The sequence below is a fragment of the Girardinichthys multiradiatus genome, chromosome 12 (genome assembly GCF_021462225.1).
Source record: "Girardinichthys multiradiatus isolate DD_20200921_A chromosome 12, DD_fGirMul_XY1, whole genome shotgun sequence".
NCBI classification, from domain to species: domain Eukaryota; kingdom Metazoa; phylum Chordata; class Actinopteri; order Cyprinodontiformes; family Goodeidae; genus Girardinichthys; species Girardinichthys multiradiatus.
Window position 1 is genome coordinate 52,361,595 of NC_061805.1, and position 24,152 is coordinate 52,385,746.

At 46.3% G+C, this 24,152-nt stretch overlaps 1 protein-coding gene across 7 annotated transcripts in view; it reads right to left on the reverse strand.

Annotated features, from left to right (window-relative positions):
• Nucleotides 1-8,137: 8,137 nt before the first annotated feature.
• Nucleotides 8,138-24,152, reverse strand: part of LOC124877753 (far upstream element-binding protein 3-like) — a 45,876-nt gene continuing 29,861 nt past the window's right edge. For 2 of the 7 annotated variants that reach the window (XM_047381216.1, XM_047381214.1), the window contains exons 15-19: nt 22,395-22,474; nt 22,040-22,108; nt 21,816-21,887; nt 11,701-11,798; nt 8,138-11,609 (exon numbers count right to left, since the gene is read on the reverse strand). In XM_047381216.1, the coding sequence (XP_047237172.1) occupies nt 11,601-11,609; nt 11,701-11,798; nt 21,816-21,887; nt 22,040-22,108; nt 22,395-22,474 (328 nt within the window). In that variant the 3' untranslated portion in view covers nt 8,138-11,600. The remainder of the gene's footprint in view (nt 11,610-11,700; nt 11,799-21,815; nt 21,888-22,039; nt 22,109-22,394; nt 22,475-24,152) is intronic. The other 5 variants (XM_047381215.1, XM_047381218.1, XM_047381217.1 and 2 more) reach the window with 5 other exon arrangements.

Sequence of the window (24,152 nt, forward strand, 5' to 3'; positions counted from 1 at the left end):
ATTTATCAGTTCCAAACGAAGTCCGGTTCCAAGAAAATCTCACCACACATCAGCCACATTTTCCACAAAGAAAACACAGCAGCTTCTACAACAGACCCACGATCCAAACCATGGTTCCCACAGGTTCCCAGAACCCTGTCCAGACATTTCAGAACTTTGCTCCGGTGTTCTGTTTGTTAAGGGAACAATTCTCATAAACTGATTAAAAGTTTTCATCGGTCCAGAACCTCGACTATTATTAAAGCATCGCTAACATCTGCTTCACTTTTACACACAAATATCTCCAGCTTGTCTTAACATCTAAAGTTTCCAGAAGGTTCCAAGTCAGAAACTATCAGCACCTTCTCACCAATGTCCCCATGTTCTGAAAGCACCTTCAGTTCCTGAAGCTTTTCCCAAACCCACAGCTGTTCCCTAAGAACAGCATCTTCTCTATTTTACCCTATCCCTCCTTCCTGTCCTCTTCTTCATCCCTCCTTTCATCATCACTAAATTCTCCTTTTTTCTCCATCTCTGAGAAGAAGACCTGCAGTCCTGACGGCTCGCTGTGGTATTGATCCCTGGAGGTGGGATGTGTGTGATTACAGGAACGTATTAATGACCGATGACATCACGCTGTTAGTCGGACCATCTGCCTCTGCTCAGAGAACATGAATAAATCATCAGGCCTACTTTTGATGTCAGAACATCAGGAGCTGCTGTGATGGCAGCTCTGAGAGAGGATCCAGTTTGAACTTTATAAGGAGAACCTTTGGCCAGTGGTGCGCAATCAGCGGTCCAGGGACCGGTTCTGACCCTGAAACAAGACGTTTGGCCTTTTGATCAGAGCTAAACAAGAACTGTCTACATAAATTTTCATAAAACAAAAATGTGACAGAAATAAAAACATCAGAAAACCAGGCTGTCAGGTCTTCTCACCAGACTCAACCAGTCTGTAAATTTAACAACACTGCTTATTGTTTCATCAATTTTTTATGTAGATACTTTTGTAAATTTCCAAGTTTGTAAAAAAAAACAACAGAAATGATTTGTTTCCACCTTCAAAAAACCCTATAGTTTAGAAGAAGTCATTTAGCATCAAACTTTGCAGCTGTTTTCTATGACTGAATGCAAGCTGTCAGTCAGCTGTGTATTACAGCCAGAGGCGAGGAAACCTCAGCATTTCTAACGGTGGTTAAAGAAACTAACGTTGGTTGTTAAGAGTTTTAATCAGTAATGAAAAGCAGCAGCGTTCAAGGCAAACAAGAGGAGATAAAACCGACCAGATTTAGTCTCTAAAGCAGCTTCAGCGTCATCTTTCATTCAATAGTTGCTGCAGGGTCAGAGAGCCCAGCAGAAGTCATGGGTTGATCTTCTATTAAGTGTCTCTCTGACATTTAACCCACAAACAGGGAATTTAATCACAAATTAAAGGTTGTCGCTCGTCTCAGTAGCAATCCCTACGATCTCTCAAACATGTTGGCTATGAACTTTATACTATGACCAAAAATTAGGTTCTCTAAAAACCTGGACATCTGAAGAAGAAATTACAACAAATCTGTCTTCCTGAACAGACTTGCAGATGTAGCAACACACCCCCGGCCCGCCGACCTCTGTTTAATTCTGGCGTTCCCCAAGGTTCTGTACTGGGTTCTTTTCTATCATCTCCTCACTCGTCAAATCTTCTAAAAATTCATAATTAATTTCCACTTCAACAACACCAACTGGAGAATCTTGGGTGGTTTAAGGGAGAAATCAGTAAAATTATGGTCCATATACTGTAGTTCATGGGCCAGCTGAAGAGGGTGATGACATTAAAAAGTCGCTGGATTTCCTCGCAACAGAAATTTCAGGTTTGAGGATGCACCAGAAGAACATCCTGGACCTAGATGAGGACTTGCTTATCTGGAGAACAGAGTTGTGGAGTTGGAACGGTACATTAGGATGAATGGTGTGGTCATCACTGGGCTGCCGTCCAACCGTAGTCTCAAGCTGTGAGAAGGGACAGCACGGGGGACACCGTGGAGATGGATGCTGCTTCCACACATCAGCCAGTCACTGCCTTCCTCCACTCCAAAGGCAATGACCTGTTCTGCAGACATGGAGGCGTGCCGCCTACTGGCCAGGAGAGAAACCAGAGACAAACTGGCCATCATCATGAGGTTTGTCGACCGTAAACACAAGAATACTTTACTCAAACGTTTTTTCTAATGAACATCTCACTGCACAATGCAGAAAAATAGCCAGGAGAACAAGAGAGCTGAGGAAGCTGAAGAGAATGAAAAACACTTGGAGATCAGCCTGTAAAATACTCCAATTAATGGGAACGCCAGATGAAGCTGAGGAGCCCTGGACTTTAATTCAATTCAATTCAAAAACCACAATGATTAGGATACCTCTCTCTGTCAGATTGATTATAACCATTGGAAAAGAGAAGGGGTCATACAGGTAGCAGAAATGGAGGGTGTGTTTGGACCTCATCCATAACTGAGCCGGTTTAGGCTAAACCTGACTCCCCCTTAGTCCAACCAACAGGGACGGAGGAAGGCAGAGGTAAAAATAATTGGAGAGAGTTGTTTCCTGTTGCATTGTGTGAAAGGTGGGTAACTTTAAAATGGGCTAAGTCAATTCAATCAAATCATATAGTTTTCAAGTCAGGTTCATACAGGTCCTTCTCAAAATATTAGCATATTGTGATAAAGTTCATTATTTTCCATAATGTCATGATGAAAATTTAACATTCATATATTTTAGATTCATTGCACACTAACTGAAATATTTCAGGTCTTTTATTGTCTTAATACGGATGATTTTGGCATACAGCTCATGAAAACCCAAAATTCCTATCTCACAAAATTAGCATATCATTAAAAGGGTCTCTAAACGAGCTATGAACCTAATCATCTGAATCAACAAGTTAACTCTAAACACCTGCAAAAGATTCCTGAGGCCTTTAAAACTCCCAGCCTGGTTCATCACTCAAAACCCCAATCATGGGTAAGACTGCCGACCTGACTGCTGTCCAGAAGGTCACTATTGACACCCTCAAGCAAGAGGGTAAGACACAGAAAGACATTTCTGAACGAATAGGCTGTTCCCAGAGTGCTGTATCAAGGCACCTCAGTGGGAAGTCTGTGGGAAGGAAAAAGTGTGGCAGAAAACGCTGCACAACGAGAAGAGGTGACCGGACCCTGAGGAAGATTGTGGAGAAGGGCCGATTCCAGACCTTGGGGGACCTGTGGAAGCAGTGGACTGAGTCTGGAGTAGAAACATCCAGAGCCACCGTGCACAGGCGTGTGCAGGAAATGGGCTACAGGTGCCGCATTCCCCAGGTCAAGCCACTTTTGAACCAGAAACAGTGGCAGAAGCGCCTGACCTGGGCTACAGAGAAGCAGCACTGGACTGTTGCTCAGTGGTCCAAAGTACTTTTTTCGGATGAAAGCAAATTCTGCATGTCATTCGGAAATCAAGGTGCCAGAGTCTGGAGGAAGACTGGGGAGAAGGAAATGCCAAAATGCCAGAAGTCCAGTGTCAAGTACCCACAGTCAGTGATGGTCTGGGGTGCCGTGTCAGCTGCTGGTGTTGGTCCACTGTGTTTTATCAAGGGCAGGGTCAATGCAGCTAGCTATCAGGAGATTTTGGAGCTCTTCATGCTTCCATCTGCTGAAAAGCTTTATGGAGATGAAGATTTCATTTTTCAGCACGACCTGGCACCTGCTCACAGTGCCAAAACCACTGGTAAATGGTTTACTGACCATGGTATCACTGTGCTCAATTGGCCTGCCAACTCTCCTGACCTGAACCCCATAGAGAATCTGTGGGATATTGTGAAGAGAACGTTGAGAGACTCAAGACCCAACACTCTGGATGAGCTAAAGGCCGCTATCGAAGCATCCTGGGCCTCCATAAGACCTCAGCAGTGCCACAGGCTGATTGCCTCCATGCCACGCCGCATTGAAGCAGTCATTTCTGCAAAAGGATTCCTGACCAAGTATTGAGTGCATAACTGTACATGATTATTTGAAGGTTGACGTTTTTTGTATTAAAAACAATTTTCTTTTATTGGTCGGATGAAATATGCTAATTTTGTGAGATAGGAATTTTGGGTTTTCATGAGCTGTATGCCACAATCATCCGTATTAAGACAATAAAAGACCTGAAATATTTCAGTTAGTGTGGAATGAATCTAAAATATATGAATGTTAAATTTTCATCATTACATTATAGAAAATAATGAACTTTATCACAATATGCTAATATTTTGAGAAGGACCTGTATATTCCAATTAATCGTAACAATTGAACAGTTCAGTCAGATTCAGTTATTTATTCAAATTGGATAAAAAGTTTTTCTGTCTAAGGAAACCCAGCAGATTGCATCCAGTCAGTGACTTGCAGCATTCACTCCTCCTGGATGAGCATGTAGAGACAGTGGACAGTCACTGGTGTTGACTTTGCAGCAATCCCTCATACTGAGCATGCATGTAGCGACAGTGGAGAGGAAAAACTCCCTTTTAACAGGAAGAAACCTCCAGCAGAACCAGAACCAGGATCAGTGTGAGCGGCCATCTGCCACGACCGACTGGAGGTTTGAGAGAACAGAGCAGAGACACAAAGAGAACAAAGAAGCACTGATCCAGGAGTACTTTCTATGGGAAGGAAAGTAAATGTTAATGGATGTAGCTCCTTTAGTTGTTTCATCTAGAAAGAAAGAACAGATAAACTCTGAGCCAGTTTTCAAGGTTAGAGTCTGAAAGAGAGCACATAGAGTTAGTTACAGTAGAAGCTCAGTCAGTAGCCATGTCTAGGAGAGAGAAAGGGTTAAACACTGAAAGACAGGACTATGTGGATCATCTGTAGAAGGTGAGCATTAAGTTGTTGCCAGCAGAATCTCGGACGATTAAAATAATGGAAGATTTGACGTCTGTGATTGGTGTGTTTGAATTCATATCAATAGAAATGTGTACAATAAAGATGACAAAAGTCATAAGATTTATTTACAGAACAGCTGGCGACAACAACCATAAGTTATATCAGTTTAAACTTGTTTTATTAGAAGCAGCAGGAGGTCCTCACATACTGTGAAACAGCTCCAGTCATTGTACAAGAATTGTGCTATTATGGGATACAAGATGTAATAATTTTGTTAATATTCTTAATACCTATAATAGTAGTACTATCAATATTTATCACGGAAATATGATTATAAAGCAAGGAATGTTTATCGTTATTGCTGCTGTAGTTATTATAGATTTTATAGGAATTTCTAAACATTCACTGTAGGAATAATGTAGTCTGCTAATATTGAATCTATGTGCTATAAAAATCAGAGCAGTGCGGCGTGAAGATGGTGATGCTTGGAGGAGTGGGATGAAAAATGTTTAGACTTCCAAGCCATCCTTTTAAGATCCATCTATAATAATCTATAAACAGCTGCTATGCAGATGAAACTGAGCTATGCCTTTCTGCCAGTCTGGGTGAAAATCCTCCAGTTCAACATCTTTCCATTCTCACACCAATAGCTTCATTCACTCGGCATGTTTCCACCCACATTACGGGTCCAGAACTAAGCTGCCTGGATCAACTCCAGAACCTCATCCACATCACTCACCTTTTGAAGCAGCTCCAGCTTTTGTCCTTTATACCACTCTAAATGGTATAAAGGACAAACTTTATACTATTTAGGTGTAAAGTTGTCTTCGATTAGAACTCTGGTGATCCAGTGTTTGGAAAAGCAACCAGTTTATTTGACCCGGACCATTTAAAGAAATCAGGCTTTAAAATGACACAATGATAGAAGAAAGGTTTAAATTGAAAACCTGATTAAACAATCTCTGGACTTTAGGGAAAATGCTGCAGTAAACTGTTGTGTTTTCACTCCTGATTTAAAGTCGCCACCAGTTTCTGCAAGTCAGGTTTTCAGGCAGTTGGTTCTGTGGAGTTCATTTTGCAGTCCAGTATGTCTGAGCAGTTGTTGATGTGGATCTCGTGACTTTCTGTCCAGGTTTCAGATTAAATGTCATGATCTCCTGTCCTGTGAGAGCAGCCTTCTAAAAAACAGGCCAAAAACAAAATTAAATATCAAGGTTAATCATCTACATCTCGACAAAATACAATTTTTCCAGTTGAAACTAACAGAATAGACAGTTGATGTTGTTCAGCTGGATTCTATCTGGATGGAGATCAGAAGCAGCTTTCTGTTTTCCAGAGGTTCAGTGGAGTTTAGGCAGGAGAGTGTGACATCATGACATCCATTACCTGTAATAAACGTTGCTCACCGATCTGTGGGTCTTCAGGAAGCAGAGAATGGTACTGAAGTACCAACATGTACTAAAGGCAGTCATTCCTCCATCATAGGCTTTAAAATCACACCTTTTTGTACCAATATGCAGCCTGTAGATTAGATCTTTGCTAAAGAATCTGAAGAACATCTTTGGTGTGAGCTTGAATCAGCAGCCAGTCACTATGAGAGGCTCTCTCACCACAACAAATAGGTGGTCACAGGCACTGCATGAACGTTCCAACAGCAATCTGGAAGGATACTGGAGAGCAATAAAGCTGGGACTGGATGGAGGAGATACACTATATAGGTACTGGGTCCCAGCACCACAGCACCAGATCAATGAATTCTGGTTGTCCAGTCACCTCCAGGGCTGCAGGTGTTGAGAACCTTGACTGGCCCACAGAATCCTGACCTCAACCTTCTTGATCACATTTGGAATGAATCTGAGCGGAAGCTGCAGTTCTGGTGCTGATCCAACTATGAAGACACTCACAGACCTTGCAAGACGTTTACAGAATAGTTCAAGGTGTTGCTGCTGGCAACAATGGGTCCATCAACAAACTGGACCTTACAGGATGTCAAGAAAGGTCATGTACATGTAGAAGTAGACAAATACTTTTGGCAGTTTAGTGTAAATGAAATATATTTAATGTACCATCAGTTGTCCCACGTGAAATGTCTGAAATGACAATATCTTGACTATCAAGAATGAATTTCCACAGCAACCATGAAGATCTGCATCTAATTCACTGGAAGTTCAGTTTCTCTTACCGCCCCTGAACGCATCACTCCCCCTCCTCCCTGGCGGAGCATTCCAGTATGAGCAGATCATTTACCAGGTGAAGTGAGCAAGCTGTGATGAAACCACTGGAGACAGCCCAGCCTTGTTCCAGAGTTTTCAGAGTCAAACGTTGAAATAATAGATCAGCAAGTTACTGGTGAAGCCAAACAGCTTTGGTTCAAGGAGAGGAGATGTTCAACTAACAGGTGCCACAGGTGTCGTCATCCTGGATGAGGAGGTTCAGCTTATTACATTGAAGCTGCACAGGTTTTATAAAAGCTAGTTTGGCTGATAACTGACAAAAAGATCGTTGCCTCATTTTCTCAGTCGTCTATAACTCATGTTGCCTTAAAGCAGAGTAGCTCCTGGTCACATTGTAGATCAATTTAAACCTAGAAAGTACAGCTGTCACCAAGTTTCTGCTCACACTGAGCTGATTTTGTCTCAAACAGTAACCTGCTATCAGAGTCTTCTCTAACCAAACATGCTGTCTGTTTAAAAGGCTGCTCCTCCAGTCACTGGTCCCTCAACACTGGACTGATGTTCTGGTGCTCGGCTCCTATGTGGACCATCATTCTGCTGCCGCTGCTTGCATTTAGATGTGGTTCTGATTATTGGTCAGAGGGACTAATAGTTGTCCTGATCAGAAGTTATGGTTGGTTCTTGCAGATTTGGTCCACAGTCTCATGAACAACATGAGCAGCTAAGCTGCAGCTTTGCTTTAAAGCTGAACTGGTTCAAACTTCCTTCTATGCTGGATTATGTGGAAAAATGTTGCTTTAGTTCAGAGTCCGACTCACTGCTCTCAGCTCCATTAGAAAGATGAACACGGTTATAGTGAACATTTTAAAAATACTGATGTGTTTCATGTGTGTCCATAAATCCAAACTACATTTTAAGATTAATTATAGGCCCCAGGTCTGGGCCCTTCATTGTTATTTAAAACTTAAAATATTTGGTGAAAATGACTCAGAACGATGTCAGATCTTGTGAGCACTCTGAGTTGTTGTTTTTAGTTTTCTCTGTAACTTTGAGGTCTTTCAAGTTCACTTCAAGACCAATTTTTCAGATCTGTACCCAGAAACAAAGACACGATCAGAAAGAACGAGCCAGTTTATTAGCCCTCATATTAATCATCATCTGCCACAACAGTCCTGTGGCTCGGGTTCAGACATAACTATCTGTCAATAGAATCTAATAGAAAAATCTGCAGGTTACAGTTAGGACGTCTGTCCATTAGAAAAACAACAGAAACCATGAAACCAAAAGCTCCCCTTCAGAATAGATCTCTGGATTAGGAAGCCTTACACTGAAACGGACAGGTGCACTCATGTCCGGTTCTGATAGAGCTGTCAATAACGAGCAGGAAACCAGAACCGGCCACCAGGCAAAATCCAATCCAGCAGTTTTAATAAACCTGTGGGGTCTGAAACCCCTTCAATGCAGCCCTCCTTGCCTCTGAGCCGCCCCACCAAAAAGCAGCTGGGCTTCAACACGTCTGTAACGACATGTTCTAGTTCATCTCATCTCTGGTCCAGTTACAGACGGGTTGAAAACCCAGCCAGCTTTCTAATGCAGCGGAGCTCGGATCGGCAGGAAGAGCAGACGGAGGCAGTTCACCTAGCAGTCTTGAGAAAACAACACACTCACACGTGCAGATCAGTTAAACACAACATGTGAATTAAACAGTAGAACAGGACAAAAATACATTTCAACTGGAGAGCGCCCACCAGAGTGGAAATTTACACAAACCAAAGTATCTTATTGACAAACTGAATAGTTATACGATTTAAATAGACCCCCTGAAAAGGAGAACTTATTATTGTCTTTATCATCATCACGCATAATGAAAGCTGAACCACTGATTCAATTTCAACTCAATAACAGCCAGATCTCCTTAAACAAGACAAACCTCTCTGTGGTCCGACGCCAACATTGTTCACAAGAAAACAGAGCAACCGCTGCTCAGGGCTGCAGGAACATCTCTATGACGACCAACTCATGAAAAACTCATCAAACTATAGCGTGCTAGCATAATCTGAGGCAAAAAACATACAGCTAACAACATGTTCGGCTACCAATCTGAAATACTGCAACAAAGGTGGAATCTGACTCCTGCAGAAACCTAACATGGATTTCAAAAACAGAAATGACTGAAAACTTCAGGACCGACATGTCTTAAAAACAAAATGAACAAGTTTTCAAATGTTTACCAAATTTGCATCAAAAAAGCTTAACAGTAAATTAGCTGAGTTCAGATAAGAAAAACCAAAATATATTTACATTTGTGCAAGTTTATGAAAACAACAGAACTGCTTGTTTGAGGAACATAACCCAGCCTTAAACACACAACATGCAGCTAAAACAGAAATCAGCACCGCTTTGACACACAATATGAAGCTAACGCAGTTTCAGCTCATTTACTCGGAACACAAAACAGACACGAATATGTTGAGTTCAGACAGTGGGTTTGGCAGCTTATCGAATTCAAAGTTATGCTAAATATTTAACCACTTTTCCTTGTTTCTTTGGAACTATTTTATTACCGGTTGTTCGACTTTTTTTTTTGCAATCTTTTAAAAATCTGGAATCCCTTGTTGATTTTTAAGGATAAGAAATGTCATTTTTCTTGTGCGACACTTATTTAAACGTTCAGCAATGCTGTGACCTTCCTTAATGCTAGGAGGTTTAAAGGACCAGCACTGAGGTCAGGATCTGCTTCTACAGCTTGGTGGAAAATTAAACTAATAATGTCAGATATATGCTACCAGGTGAAGATGTTTCCATTTTAACGAGCCTACATTTACAAGTTCTGGGTCTAAGATTGGTCTTAGCTTAGCTTGAGGCTAGCTCAAGCTAAGCTAGCTTGTTTTAGGTTTAGCCTGCTCTTTAAGCGTTTAAGTCAACAATGGACCGTCACATATGGAAAGAATAGTTTGCAAGAAAAATTAAAACACTGCGATTGCTGCTGTGTTGCTAGTTTTTTCTCGTATTATCCTAGAATAAATTCACACTATTGTCTTGAAGAAATTGTAACTAATTTGTTCTGCATTTCTATTAAAATGTTATTTTAGAGCAGAAAAACAATGAAATGTCGCTTGATGGGAGTCACTGTTTGAACCAATAAAGGGACATTAGGTTTGCTGTTAATTATCTGCTTGCAGCAATTTTAATGTTAACACTGATGCATTTGTACATTTAGGAGGCTAACATAGGTATATTATATGCACGTTCTTGCTCAGGTTACTTATTTTGTTAAAACAGACGATGCGAAGTTGTGCACCAGACGTTTGTGTATGGCAGTTTGTCAGCAAGTTAAAACAGAATCTCAGTAAAGTTCAATGAGCAAAAGCACTTTATTAGGTTTCATTATGTCAGCTCTGAGTTTTCTCAAGGCAAAACAGTCTTTACCATATTTCCATATTAACATAACTACCAGGCTAACCTGATTACTTGGTTTTGAACGTTTGATACATTGTGAGCGTGGCAATAAGCAAAGTCAGGCAGATGCATTCATGAGTTAACAGCTGCGCATTCATTCACCAGACCTGTGTAACTCATTCAGCAGAGATAATGTTCAACCAGCTGAGCTTTTCACTGGCTGAAAACAAACACCTGATCAGCTAGCATCAATAATGTCAACATTTAGCTCCACACAAGCTGTCCAAAAGCAAACCAGAGACGTAGAAGGGTACAAAACTCAGCAATAATTAAGCTTCACTGTGTACAAAATATTGAATGACCTCCTGTCTGTGATAAAAGTGGAGGCGTGGAAACGTGGCGCCGAACTGAGGTTAAAATCTGCAAGGATACGACGTGTTTGACCACAGAGAGATCTGGCTTTAGACAACGCAATAGAAATTGCCATTTTTTCCCATTGTTACATAATAAAACCTAGAGACCACGATCGATAAACAGGAATAAGAATGATCAAGCCAAAGAAAACAACAATCATGTCATTGCACCTCCAAGATGGCGACTAAACAGGTAAAATTAGATTGAGTATAAACAGACCCAGCGAGCATCAATTTAGTACAAAATACAGTTTTATCTCTGACGGTAAAACATCACATTTCCATCCAACGCTATTAAAATATTTCTATGCCAAAATAAAAAAAATATAACTGAGAGTCAACCAACAATCTGACGCATGCTTTAAAACAATACCATAAACATAACAATATATCTGATTTTCTTACTCAAGACTGCTAAGCCTTATACCGTTTATCAGAAAAATAAAACTAGACAAAATATAGATTATACTGGATTTGTTTTTGTTCAAAGCCACACTGATAGATCTTTAAGTTCAAGTTTGATAAAAAAGAAAAAACAGGTCTATGCTGTGGAGAGACCAGAGGCTAGTCCAAAAAAATCTGCCTGACAAAATATCAACTCTGTAAGGTTAAAAAACAGAAAGAAAAGAGTTTGTGATTTTTCAGTTAATCCTTAGTTTTTCTCTACAAAAAGGAAGAAAGAAGCGGCAGAGCGTTGCTTGGAAACCCCGTTTTGGTTGCTGTCAACGACCGTCGGAGGCCTGGAGCCCGTGATGGAGGAGCCTCTAGTGATCCTGAGGAGAACAGAGGGACATAGTTGGTCAGCATGTTTAACCAGCTTTGGTCCAGGGTGATTCTGGGTAAACGTAAAGCTTCCTGTGGTACCTGTATCTGGGCGGGATTCCACAGGTACGGCTGCTGTCTGTAGTATTCTGCTAACACTGCAGTGTAGTCTGGGACCGAACTCTGCTGAGACGACTGACCTACGACAGAAAAATAACAGCCTGCTCATCTTCAACACTTTCTACAGATGGTCCAACACCAGGAGGTCAGCATGAACATTCTCACAGGCTGGTTCATGAGTCAAAATGGCCACATGAAGTCAGAGCAAAGTGTACAAGATTTGGTTAGCAGGTTGGGTCAAAGGAAACCAACCTCTGGGCTTGGATCCCGTGTTGGTGGGATCAGTGGTTCTTGGATCTTTTAAAGCAAGGACTGAAACTGAAAGCTGTGGTTGCTCCACTGTTTTAGAAAACAGCTGAACTTTAGTGTCTCAGTTGAAACTCTGGTCTTTTATAAAACACAATCCCCATATTAGTATTTTGTAGATTTATACAAGTATTTATTGCAGTTCTATTTCGTATAGGCTTCGCCCTTTAAGGCTATCGCTAGTGGGTTTATCCCTTCACGCGCAGCACTGAAAACTCTAGTCCACGCCCACCTGCTGTGTGGGCCCCACCCCGGTCCGTATAAATTACGGTGAGACCGGACAAACGGCTCCCATTTTTTCTTCATCGACAGCTGAGATAACAGACCTGCTGCTGTAATAGGAAAAAGAAGGTTACGAACTGTAACAGTGTAACGATGAGCAGAGCAGGTCAAAAATCTCCATGAGGGACGTGGAGACAGATCAGCAGCTGGATCATGTGTAATGATGCAGCAGAACAACCTCGTGGGCCACAGACAACACAACAGAGGAGAAAAACCTCTGTTCACACGGAGGCTTAATGAAATACAGCCGCAGTGACAATAACATCATAAGTCACGAACACTGTCTGATAATAATATTACGACACCCTGCGTCTGCATGCAGGAAGGTTGACGAAATAACAGTCATTCTGTCAGAACCCTGAGAACAAAATGAGTCATGGAGAAACCTGACACAGGTAGAAACGAATAAATGAGCATGAAGAAGACCATGAGGCTGCTGTGCAGATGTCCTCCACTGTCATTCCTCCATGCAGAGCCGTGGAGGATGAAATCCCCCTGATTGAATGAGCTCTAAGATTATCTGGAGGATCCAATCCAGAGGAAATATAAGCCTGTGAAATAGCCTCACAGCCAATGTTAGAGGCGCTGGACAGATAGAGGACGTCCTGCAGAGTTTTCTCTGTAATGGATGAACAGACGCTGGGAGTGGCGCAGTGGCCTCCTCTTCAGAGTTATGAGGAAGAGGATAAAAACCATCCAGAGTTATCACTCTCGATCTGAACGAACTCAAGATGCTTTTAGGTGTAAAAGCAGGGTTAGGATGCAGCACAGCTGAGCTGCCGTCGGCTCGTATTCTGAGACATGAAGGAGCGACAGAGAGCGCAGATAAATCGCTCAGTCTCTTTGCAGATATCAGAGCTAACAGCAGGGCTGTTTTAAAAGACAGAATTTTAGTGGAGCCTGATCTAAGGGCTCAAATGGGGCTTTAATCAGTGCGCGCAGGACGAGCGCTAAATCCCACTGAGGGACTAGGGGGCGTGACCCGGGTCTGTGTCTACGTACACCACGCAGAAAACGCTTCATCAGCGGGTGGTTAAAGACCGTTCTGTCACCAAAACCCTCATGACAGGAAGAAATAGCTGCAGCATAAGTTTTAATGGTGCTGAAAGCTAACTTCTTGTTCATCAACTGCTGGAGGAATGACAGCACGCAGCCTAATGGACATGAAAAAGGCTCCACGCCTTTCTCTGCGCACCAGCGCTGAAAAGCTGCCCACTTTGATGCGTATGACGCTGTGGTAGAGGCGGCTCGTGCGCACCACATCGTGTGGGAGACCCAGCCTCTCTAAGCGCTCCCGTTCAGCGGCCAGACCCAGAGATGCTGACCTAACTCTGGGACGCTCCTGATCGCCCCTCAAGCCTGGAGGAATGCATCCTCTCTCCACGGCAGCTGCCACGGGCGACCTGACACCAGCTGCTGCAGGGTCGGAAACCATGGCGCGCTTTTGCGCTCGGGGGCTACGAGAATCACTGAGAGCTGTTCCTCTCGGATTCGATCCAAGAGCCGCGGGATCAGCGGAACTGGTGGAAAAGCATAAAGGAGCGTTTTCGGCCACGGGCTGTGAGCAAAGGCGTCCACTCCTAACGGTGGATCCTCCCGTGGGCTCAGTGAGAACCACAACTGACATTGTGCGTTCTCCCGTATGGCGAAAAGATCCACTGCTGCTTTCCCAAACCTGCTCCAGATCTGAACAATCAGCTCGGGGTGGAGACTCCAGTCCCCGGGACGAGGAGCACCTCTGGACATGATGTCCGCTCTTCTGTTCAGGACGCCGGGGATGTACACAGCTCTGATGGAGAGCAGGTTCATGCGCGTTCAGCACAGCAGCCACCTGGAAATGTTTAGCAGCTGAGCCGAGCGCACACCTCCCTGGCGATTTATGTAGGCTGCTGCCACTCTGTTGTCTGTGTGGATCAGAACATGCTGATCCCGCAGCAGAGGAGCAAAATGCTGTCACCTTCCACACTGTGAGAAGCTCCAGCACGTTTATGTGGAGAGACATGTGGTCTGGCCACTGTGCTCCCACCGCCTGAGACCGACACGTTCCTCCCCATCCTGACACTGAGACGTGTGACGCAGGTCTGCTGAGGGGATTTCCCCAGTGGGCCAGGTCGGGTCCCACTGAAGGAGGGACTGAGATCATCCGCCTCTTCTTATGTACAGGATCTATGCGCAGGCGGATGAACCATCTCTGAAGACGTCTCATATGGAGAGACAGGAACTGCAGCGTGTAACCTCTGCTGATCAGTCTGTCCATCCACCTGTCTAGGTAACATACGCGCCACCACTCAGTGATGCTCTGAGAGCGGCCGCGCATTTATCTGTGGTGCCATGGTGCTCATGGATACGAGCCAGGCTAGAGCCCCTACCGCCGTTACCCGACTCGGATTCTGATCGGAGGTAACCCATGGGGGGCTCGGATCGAAAGGGCTGTAAAGCAGCCTCACCAGGGGGATATTCACCCAGGCTCGCAGCTTGGTGGTGAGTGGGGGCATCACTGATGCGCCGCTTCGTAGGGAGCTGCTGTTCATCCTCTGTGATCTCACCCACTGACAGCTGGGGAGGACAGGAGGGAGAAGGCAGCGAGCGCAGCTCTACCGGAGCAGCATAGGATGCTCTCGTGGAGTCATGCTTAGAAACTGTGAGACCGTGGGGCCTCTTAAACGGCCGTTTAAAAGGGGCCGTCTCATTCGGAGTGGAGGATGTGTGTGAGGAAAGCACAGCGAGATCGTACGATCTGGCTGAGCCAGAATAAAACGGAAACTTGGTCCTAGAGAAATTTGTGTTTTATTTCAAAACCATCAGTAGTTTTACACACATCCCCCCCCACCAGTCATTTCTTAAATCTCCGCCGTGGCTCCTGTGGAGGGTTGGACCAGGCGCACGCCAACTGCCGACCTCTGCGCTGCTGCTGCAGCTGAGTAGACGGAGCAGTGGGTGGAGGAACTCGGGGAGCTGCGGCAGCGGCCGTGGAGCGTCTCTGCTGCTGCCGCTGATCACGGCGATCCCGCCAGCGGCCGGTGGTATGTTACCGCCGGAAAACGGGGCCAAACCGGATCTTGGCGAGTTGAATGAGCTAGGGCGAATTTTCCCGGCAGGTCATCAGTCGGGAGCTGGGCTAAAGGTGCGGGAACAGGGACACCTTTAGCCTCAGCTACTTTAGCGATGATGTCCGGCAGCGCGCTAACAAGTGCGCCCATTGCCGGAAAGGGGGTGGTCGCCGACATCGGGAGGCCCTGAGCCTGATTTTGTATCTGCCTCTGCGTCCTCCGTCTGGAGGAAGGGAGTGGAGACATCAGTCGCTGTCTCTGGGGCGGAATCGTCCGATTCCCGCCCAACACCAAAGATGTCCAATGCCTCATCGAGGGAGCATTGGTCCGCTACGGGGAATTCCCCTTCTAGCGGGGAGAAAATGGCTAGCCGCCATTGCTTCTCTTCCAGAGGAAGACGCCTGCAGGAAGGGCAGGTGGACTGCGGGGTCAAGGCCAGGCTTGCATGATCAGGACCAAGGCAACCCTCGCAGATGGCATGCAGGTCGTAGCTCATGATGTAGCCGGTGTTACAAGCCAGGCAGAGGCGGATAGTGCCGACGCTAGCCATGGTTTTCTTGAATCAGTGCTCTTAAGCTGTCGCTGAAGAAAAAATGGGAGCCGTTTGTCCGGTCTCACCGTAATTTATACGGACCGGGGTGGGGCCCACACAGCAGGTGGGCGTGGACTAAAGTTTTCAGTGCTGCGCGCGAAGGGATAAACCCCCTAGTGATAGCCTTAAAGGGCTGCGCCTATACTCATAGAATCTGGGGTTACATGTAACCAACGTTCTTCTTTTCTTCACTTCACATTTTGGAACAATTTTACACTGACTAGTCTTAACAAAATAGCAAAAGTACACACACACACACACACTCACCGGCCACTTTATTAGGTACACCTGTCCAACTGCTCGTTAATTTCTAATTAGCCAATCACATGGCAGCAACTCAATGCATTTAGGCATGTAGACATGGTCAAGACGATCTGCTGCAGTTCAAACCGAGCATCAGAATGGGGAAGAAAGATGATTTAAGTGACTTTGAACGTGGCATGGTTGTTGGTGCCAGACAGGCTGGTCTGAGTATTTCAGAAATTGCTGATCTACTGGGAGTTTCACCCACTTCCATCTCAGGGGTTTACAGAGAATGGTCCGAAAAAGAGAAAATATCCAGTGATCCAGTTCTGTGGGCCCAAATGCCTTGTTGATGCCAGAGGTCAGAGGAGAATGGCCAGACTGGGTCGAGCTGATAGAAAGGCAACAGTAACTCAAATAACTCGTTACAACCAAGGCATGCAGAAGATCATCTCTGAACGCACAACACGCTGAACCTTGAGGCGGATGGCCTACAGCAGCAGAAGACCACACTGGGTGCCACTACTGTCAGCTAAGAACAGGAAACTGAGGCTACAATTCACACAGGCTCACCAAAATTGGACAATAGAAGAAGTGTGTGTGTGTGCATATATATATATATATGTATATATATATATATTGAACCGCCTCCTTAACGTGGTGGAGGGGTTTGAGTTCTCAAATTATCCTAGAGGCTAAGTTATCTGGGGCCTAAATGCCCCTGGTAGGGTATCCCATGGCAGGCTCTAGGTGACGGGTCAGACAAAGAGCGGTTAAAGAATCCTTCATGAGGACTAAAATATCGAGGCACGTGACTTCGCCCGGTACGGCCGAGCCGGGGTCCCACCCTGTAGCCAGGCCTGGGGTCGGGACTCGCCGGAGAGCGCCTGGTGGCTGGGTTGCTCCTCGCGGGACCCGGCCGGGCCAAGCCCGAACGAGAGATGCGAGACCATCCCCCAGTGGGCCCACAACCTGCAGGGGGAACCGTGAGGGACCGGTGCAAATAAGATTGGGTGGCGGACGAAGGTGGGACCTCGGCAGCCCGATCCCCGGATGCTTAGGCTGGTTCTAGGGACGTAAAATGTCACCTCGCTGGGGGGGAAGGAGCCTGAACTTGTGCGGGAGGTCGAGAGATATCGACTAGAAATAGTTAGGCTCGCCTCCACGCACTGCGTGGGCTCTGGAACCCATCTCCTTGAGAGGGGTTGGACTCTCTTCTACTCTGGAGTGGCCCACGGGGAGAGGCGGCGGGCTGGGGTGGGTTTGCTTGTTGCCCCACAGCTCAGCCGTCTCGTGTTGGGGTTTACCCCAGTGGATGAAAGGATCGCATCCCTGCGCCTTCGGGTTGGGGACAGATCTCTGACTGTTGTCTCGGCCTATGGGCCGAGCGGTAGTGCGGAGTACCCGGCCTTCATGATGTCCCTGTCGGGGGTGCTGGACAGTGCCGCTCCAGGGGACTCCATTATTCTGCTGGGGGACTTCAACGCCCACGTGGGAAATAGCAGTGACACCTGGAGAGACGTGATCGGGAGGAATGGCCTCCCCGATCTGAATCTTAGCGGTATTTTGTTATTGGACTTCTGTGCTAGTCACGGATTGTCCATAATGAACACCATGTTCAAACATAAGGGTGTCCATCAGTGCACTTGGCACCAGGACACCTTAGGCAGGAGTCCGAGTGGACCATGTTCTCCGCATCTATTGGCGATACTGCTGCCCGTAGCTGCGGCCGTAAGGTCTGTGGTGCCTGTCGCGGCGGCAATCCCAGAACCCGGTGGTGGACACCAGCAGTAAGGGTGTCAAGCTGAAGGAGTCCTATTGGTTGTGGTTGGTTTGTGGGACTCCTGAGGCGGCAGACGGGTACCGTGAGGCCAAGCGTGCTGCGGCCCGGGCGGTGGCAGAGGCAAAAACTCGGGCCTGGGAGGAGTTCGGTGAGGCCATGGAGAAGGACTACCGGTTGGCCTCGAAGCGATTCTGGCAAACTGTCCGGCGCCTCAGGAGGGGGAAGCAGTGCTTCGCCAACACTGTTTATCGGGCGGTGGAAGGAGTACTTCGAGGATCTCCTCAATCCTGCCATCACGCATTCCCTGGTGGAAACAGAGGCTGGGGACTCTGGGTTGGACTCTTTCATCACCCAGGCTGAAGTCACTAAGGAGGTTAAAAAGCACCGCGGTGGCAGGGCTTCAGGGGTGGATGTGAGCCGCCCTGAGTACTTCAAGTCTCTGGATGTTGTGGGGCTGTCATGGTTGACACGCCTCTTCAACAGTGCGTGGCGGTTGGGCCTCTGGACTGGCAGACTGGGGTGGTGGTCCCCCTTCATAAAAAGGGGGACCGGAGGGTGTGTTCCAACTATAGGGGGATCACAAACCTCAGCCTACCTGGTAAGTCCTACGCCAGGGTATTGGAGAGGAGAATCCGGCCGATACTCGAACCTCAGCTTCAGGAGGAGCAGTGTGGTTTTTGTCCCGGCCGTAGAACAATGGACCAGCTCTATACCCTCTACAGGGTGCTCGAGGGTTCATGGGAGTTTGCCCAACCGGTTCACATGTGTTTTGTGGACCTGGAGAAGGCATTCGACTGTGTCCCTCGTGATGCCCTGTGGGGGGTGCTCCAGGAGTATGGAATCGGGGGCCCTTTACTAGGGGCCATCAGGTCCCTGTACGAGCGGAGCAGGAGTTTGGTCCGCATTGCCGGCACTAAGTCGGACCTGTTCCCGGTGCATGTTGGACTCCGGCAGGGCTGCCCTTTGTCGCCGGTCCTGTTCATAACTTTTATGGACAGGATTTCTAGACGCAGCCAAGGGCCGGAGGGTGTCTGGTTTGGGGACCAGTGGATTTTGTCTCTTCTTTTTGCAGATGATGTGGTCCTGCTGGCCCCTCTAGCCAAGACCTACAGCATGCACTGTGGCGGTTCGCAGCCGAGTGTGAAGCGGCTGGGAAGAAGATCAGCTCCTCCAAGTCAGAGGCCATGGTTCTCGACCGGAAAAGGGTGGCTTGTCCTCTTCAGGTTGGAGGGGAATTCCTGCCTCAAGTGGAGGAGTTTAAGTATCTCGGGGTCTTGTTCATGATTGAGGGAAGAACGGAGCGGGAGATCAACAGACGGATCGGTGCGGCTGCCGCAGTAATGGGGGCGCTGTGCCGGTCCGTTGTGGTGAAGAGAGAGCTGAGCCGAAAAGCAAAGCTCTCAATTTACTGGTCAGTCTACGTTCCTACCATCACCTATGGCCATGAACTTTGGATCATGACCGAAAGAACGAGATCCCGGATGCAAGCGGCTGAAATGAGCTTCCTCCGTAGGGTGGCCGGGCACTCCCTTAGAGATAGGAGCTCGGCCATCCGGGAGGAGCTTGGAGTAGAGCCGCTGCTCCTCCACATCGAGAGGAGCCAGTTGAGGTGGCTCGGGCATCTATACCGGATGCCTCCTGGACGCCTTCCTCAGGAGGTGTTCCAGGCGCGTCCCACCGGGAGGAGGCCCAGGGGACGGCCCAGGACACGCTGGAGGGACTATGTCTCTCGGCTGGCCTGGGAACGCCTTGGGCTCCCCCTGGAGGAGCTGGAGGAGGTGTCTGGAGAGAGGGACGTCTGGGCGACTCTGCTGAGTCTGGTGCCCCTGCAACCCGGTCCCGGATAAAGCGGAAGATGACGAGTACGAGTATATATACAGGGGTTGGACAATAAAACTGAAACACCTGGTTTTAGACCACAATTATTTATTAGTATGGTGTAGGACCTCCTTTTGCAGCCAATACAGCATCAATTCATCTTGGGAATGACATATACAAGTCCTGCACAGTGGTCAGAGGGATTTTAAGCCATTCTTCTTGCAGGATAGTGGCCAGGTCACTACGTGATACTGGTGGAGGAAAACGTTTCCTGACTCGCTCCTCCAAAACACCTCAAAGTGGCTCAATAATATCTAGATCTGGTGACTGTGCAGGCCATGGGAGATGTTCAACTTCACTTTCATGTTCATCAAACCAATCTTTCACCAGTCTTGCTGTGTGTATTGGTGCATTGTCATCCTGATACACGGCACCGCCTTCAGGATACAATGTTTGAACCATTGGATGCACATGGTCCTCAAGAATGGTTCGGTAGTCCTTGGCAGTGACGCGCCCATCTAGCACAAGTATTGGGCCAAGGGAATGCCATGATATGGCAGCCCAAACCATCACTGATCCACCCCCATGCTTCACTCTGGGCATGCAACAGTCTGGGTGGTACGCTTCTTTGGGGCTTCTCCACACCGTAACTCTCCCGGATGTGGGGAAAACAGTAAAGGAAGACTCATCAGAGAACAATACATGTTTCACATTGTCCACAGTCCAAGATTTGTGCTCCTTGCACCATTGAAACCGACGTTTGGCATTGACATGAGTGACCAAAGGTTTGGCTATAGCAACCCGGCCGTGTATATTGACCCTGTGGAGCTCCTGACGGACAGTTCTGGTGGAAACAGGAGAGTTGAGGTGCACATTTAATTCTGCCGTGATTTGGGCAGCCGTGGTTTTATGTTTTTTGGATACAATCCGGGTTAGCACACGAACATCCCTTTCAGACAGCTTCCTCTTGCGTCCACAGTTAATCCTGTTGGATGTGGTTCGTCCTTCTTGGTGGTTTGCTGACATTACCCTGGATACCGTGGCTCTTGATACATCACAAAGACTTGCTGTCTTGGTCACAGATGCGCCAGCAAGACGTGCACCAACAATTTGTCCTCTTTTGAACTCTGATATGTCACCCATAATGTTGTGTGCATTTCAATATTTTGAGTAAAACTGTGCTCTTACCCTGCTAATTGAACCTTCACACTCTGCTCTTACTGGTGCAATGTGCAATCAATGAAGACTGGTTACCAGGCTGGTCCAATTTAGCCATGAAACCTCCCACACTAAAATGACAGGTGTTTCACTTTCATTGTCCAACCCCTGTATACACACACACACTCACCTACCTACCTATCTACCTATCTATTGTCCTTGGACCCTGTGTTCGTTGGTTCTGTGGGGACTGGACCCCCTGGTCCAAGATCCGGTGGGAAGATTGGATCTTGGACCTTTTGTTTGTTGGGTCTGCAGGGATTGGACCTCTTGTTAGTGGGGTCCCAACAACTTGTAGACCTTATGACTCCCAGAAAGGAAGGAAAGAAGATGAACTCTGACGAGGATCTCTCCTTACAACCTGTTTTCTAAACACATCATTTATTACAATAGCGGTTGAAGAATTTTAAAGTTAACAGAAAATATGAACTACAGAGGAGTATAAAGTGGTAGATCACTGAAATAAAATGTAGGGCACATTCAGCCAATGAGAAATTGGGTTTCACCCCCTTGTTAGTGGGGTCTTGACCCCTCATGTAAGTGGGGTCCGTGGTATTTGAACCCCATGATAGTGGGGCACACTGGACTTGGACCCCCTTGTTAGTGGGGTCTGTCGGGCTTTGTACCTAATCCCTAACTGCTTACAATTCTAGTTTTGTTTGACAGCTGACATGTGCTTTGCATGTCATTATGAATGTGGAACATACCAGGTCCGAACTGGACCTAGTTGTTTGAGACATTAATCTGACCAGCACAACCCAGATTCTGAACAACATGAAACCTTTCACACATTCAGGTGTCATACTCTGTTTCTTGTAGTAGTCTTCCCACGCCTTACTGTAGTCCGTCATCATGTTCTGAGGCTGGTTCTGCTGGCCTACAAACACACAAGCTCACATTAAGCCACTGCTTCACAGATAATAAGGAGTGACTGATGATTCCTGCAGGTTAAAAACTATCTTGCCTCAGGAAACCGTGGACAGTTTCAGATGACTGTGTTCATGTGTGTGTCTGTGTGTGTGGACTTGCCTAACTTCTTATAGTACTGCTCCCATGCTTTGGAGTAGTCCATCTGTCCTGTCTGAGCCAAACTGTGACCTACACACACACACACACACACACACACACAGTTATAGCTGCTAAACTTTAAATCACTGTGTGTCATTCTGAGAATATCTCTAGGAGCCTCTGAAGTCCTGAAGTTTTATTGTTCCACAGAAGCAGAACGTAAAGAACAGGCTTCTGATTACATTAACCTGTTTTTCCTGTCAACAGATTTCCAATCGTTCAATATAGCTGGAATGAACCCAGAACCAGGCCGTTATCTGACCAGTGAGCCAAGTGGGTCTGGGTGAAGTCGTGTCCAACAGGTGGGCAGTCTTACCTGGGTCCTGTTGTCCAGGATTCTGCCAGCTAGTCTGGTAGGTGTTTCCCCAAACACCGGTCACGAAGGGCTGACCGCTGCTGCAGACACACAAACATCTGGTTACATTTCATCAGATGAAGGTCAGCTGATCACCTTCATAGATCCCAGAGGTTACACTATTTAAGGTTCAGAAAATTCTGTTGGGTCACGTAAAAACTGAGAAGCCATTCTGTTGGTTTATCAGGACACAAATGGGATTTCTCATACCAGGGATTCTTTTTAAGATCAAGGTTAAGTTAAAGATTATTTGACACAACTATGATGGAGTCAAAGGTAGCGGATTAGCATTGGAAAGCTCTCAGTTTCTTTATTAAACTTATATTTTACTGATTCATTGCTATTGGAGGGGAAACAAAATATTGGTTAATTTAATATTGTGATATTGGTTGGTTACCTTCACAATAAAGATCCACCCTGAAACCGGCTACAGTTTAAAAACAAATTTCATCCCCAAATCCCACATTTTCCAGTTTAAACAATCTGGGCTTTTCCAGGCACAAATTCCTCTCTAGTTTTTATAATATCCTGAACCGTTAAGGGGGAAACAATGACTAGGTACAGGCGTTGGACAATGAAACTGAAACACCTGGTTTTAGACCACAATAATTTATTAGTATGGTGTAGGACCTCCTTTTGCGGCCAATACAGCGTCAATTCATCTTGGGAATGACATATACAAGTCCTGCACAGTGGTCAGAGGGATTTTAAGCCATTCTTCTTGCAGGATAGTGGCCAGGTCACTACGTGATACTGGTGGAGGAAAACGTTTCCTGACTCGCTCCTCCAAAACACCCCAAAGTGGCTCAATAATATTTAGATCTGGTGACTGTGCAGGCCATGGGAGATGTTCAACTTCACTTTCATGTTCATCAAACCAATCTTTCACCAGTCTTGCTGTGTGTATTGGTGCATTGTCATCCTGATACACGGCACCGCCTTCAGGATACAATGTTTGAACCATTGGATGCACATGGTCCTCAAGAATGGTTCGGTAGTCCTTGGCAGTGACGCGCCCATCTAGCACAAGTATTGGGCCAAGGGAATGCCATGATATGGCAGCCCAAACCATCACTGATCCACCCCCATGCTTCACTCTGGGCATGCAACAGTCTGGGTGGTACGCTTCTTTGGGGGTTCTCCACACCGTAACTCTCCCGGATGTGGGGAAAACAGTAAAGGTGGACTCATCAGAGAACAATACATGTTTCACATTGTCCACAGCCCAAGATTTGTGCTCCTTGCACCATTGAAACCGACGTTTGGAATATGCATGAGTGACCAAAGGTTTGGCTATAGCAGCCCGGTCGTGTATATTGACCCTGTGGAGCTCCTGATGGACAGTTCTGGTGGAAACAGGAGAGTTGAGGTGCACATTTAATTCTGCCGTGATTTGGGCAGCCGTGGTTTTATGTTTTTTGGATACAATCCGGGTTAGCACCCGAACATCCCTTTCAGACAGCTTCCTCTTGCGTCCACAGTTAATCCTGTTGGATGTGGTTCGTCCTTCTTGGTGGTATGCTGACATTACCCTGGATACCGTGGCTCTTGATACATCACAAAGACTTGCTGTCTTGGTCACAGATGCGCCAGCAAGACGTGCACCAACAATTTGTCCTCTTTTGAACTCTGGTTTGTCACCCATAATGATGTGTGCATTTCAATATTTTGAGCAAAACTGTGCTCTTACCCTGCTAATTGAACCTTCACACTCTGCTC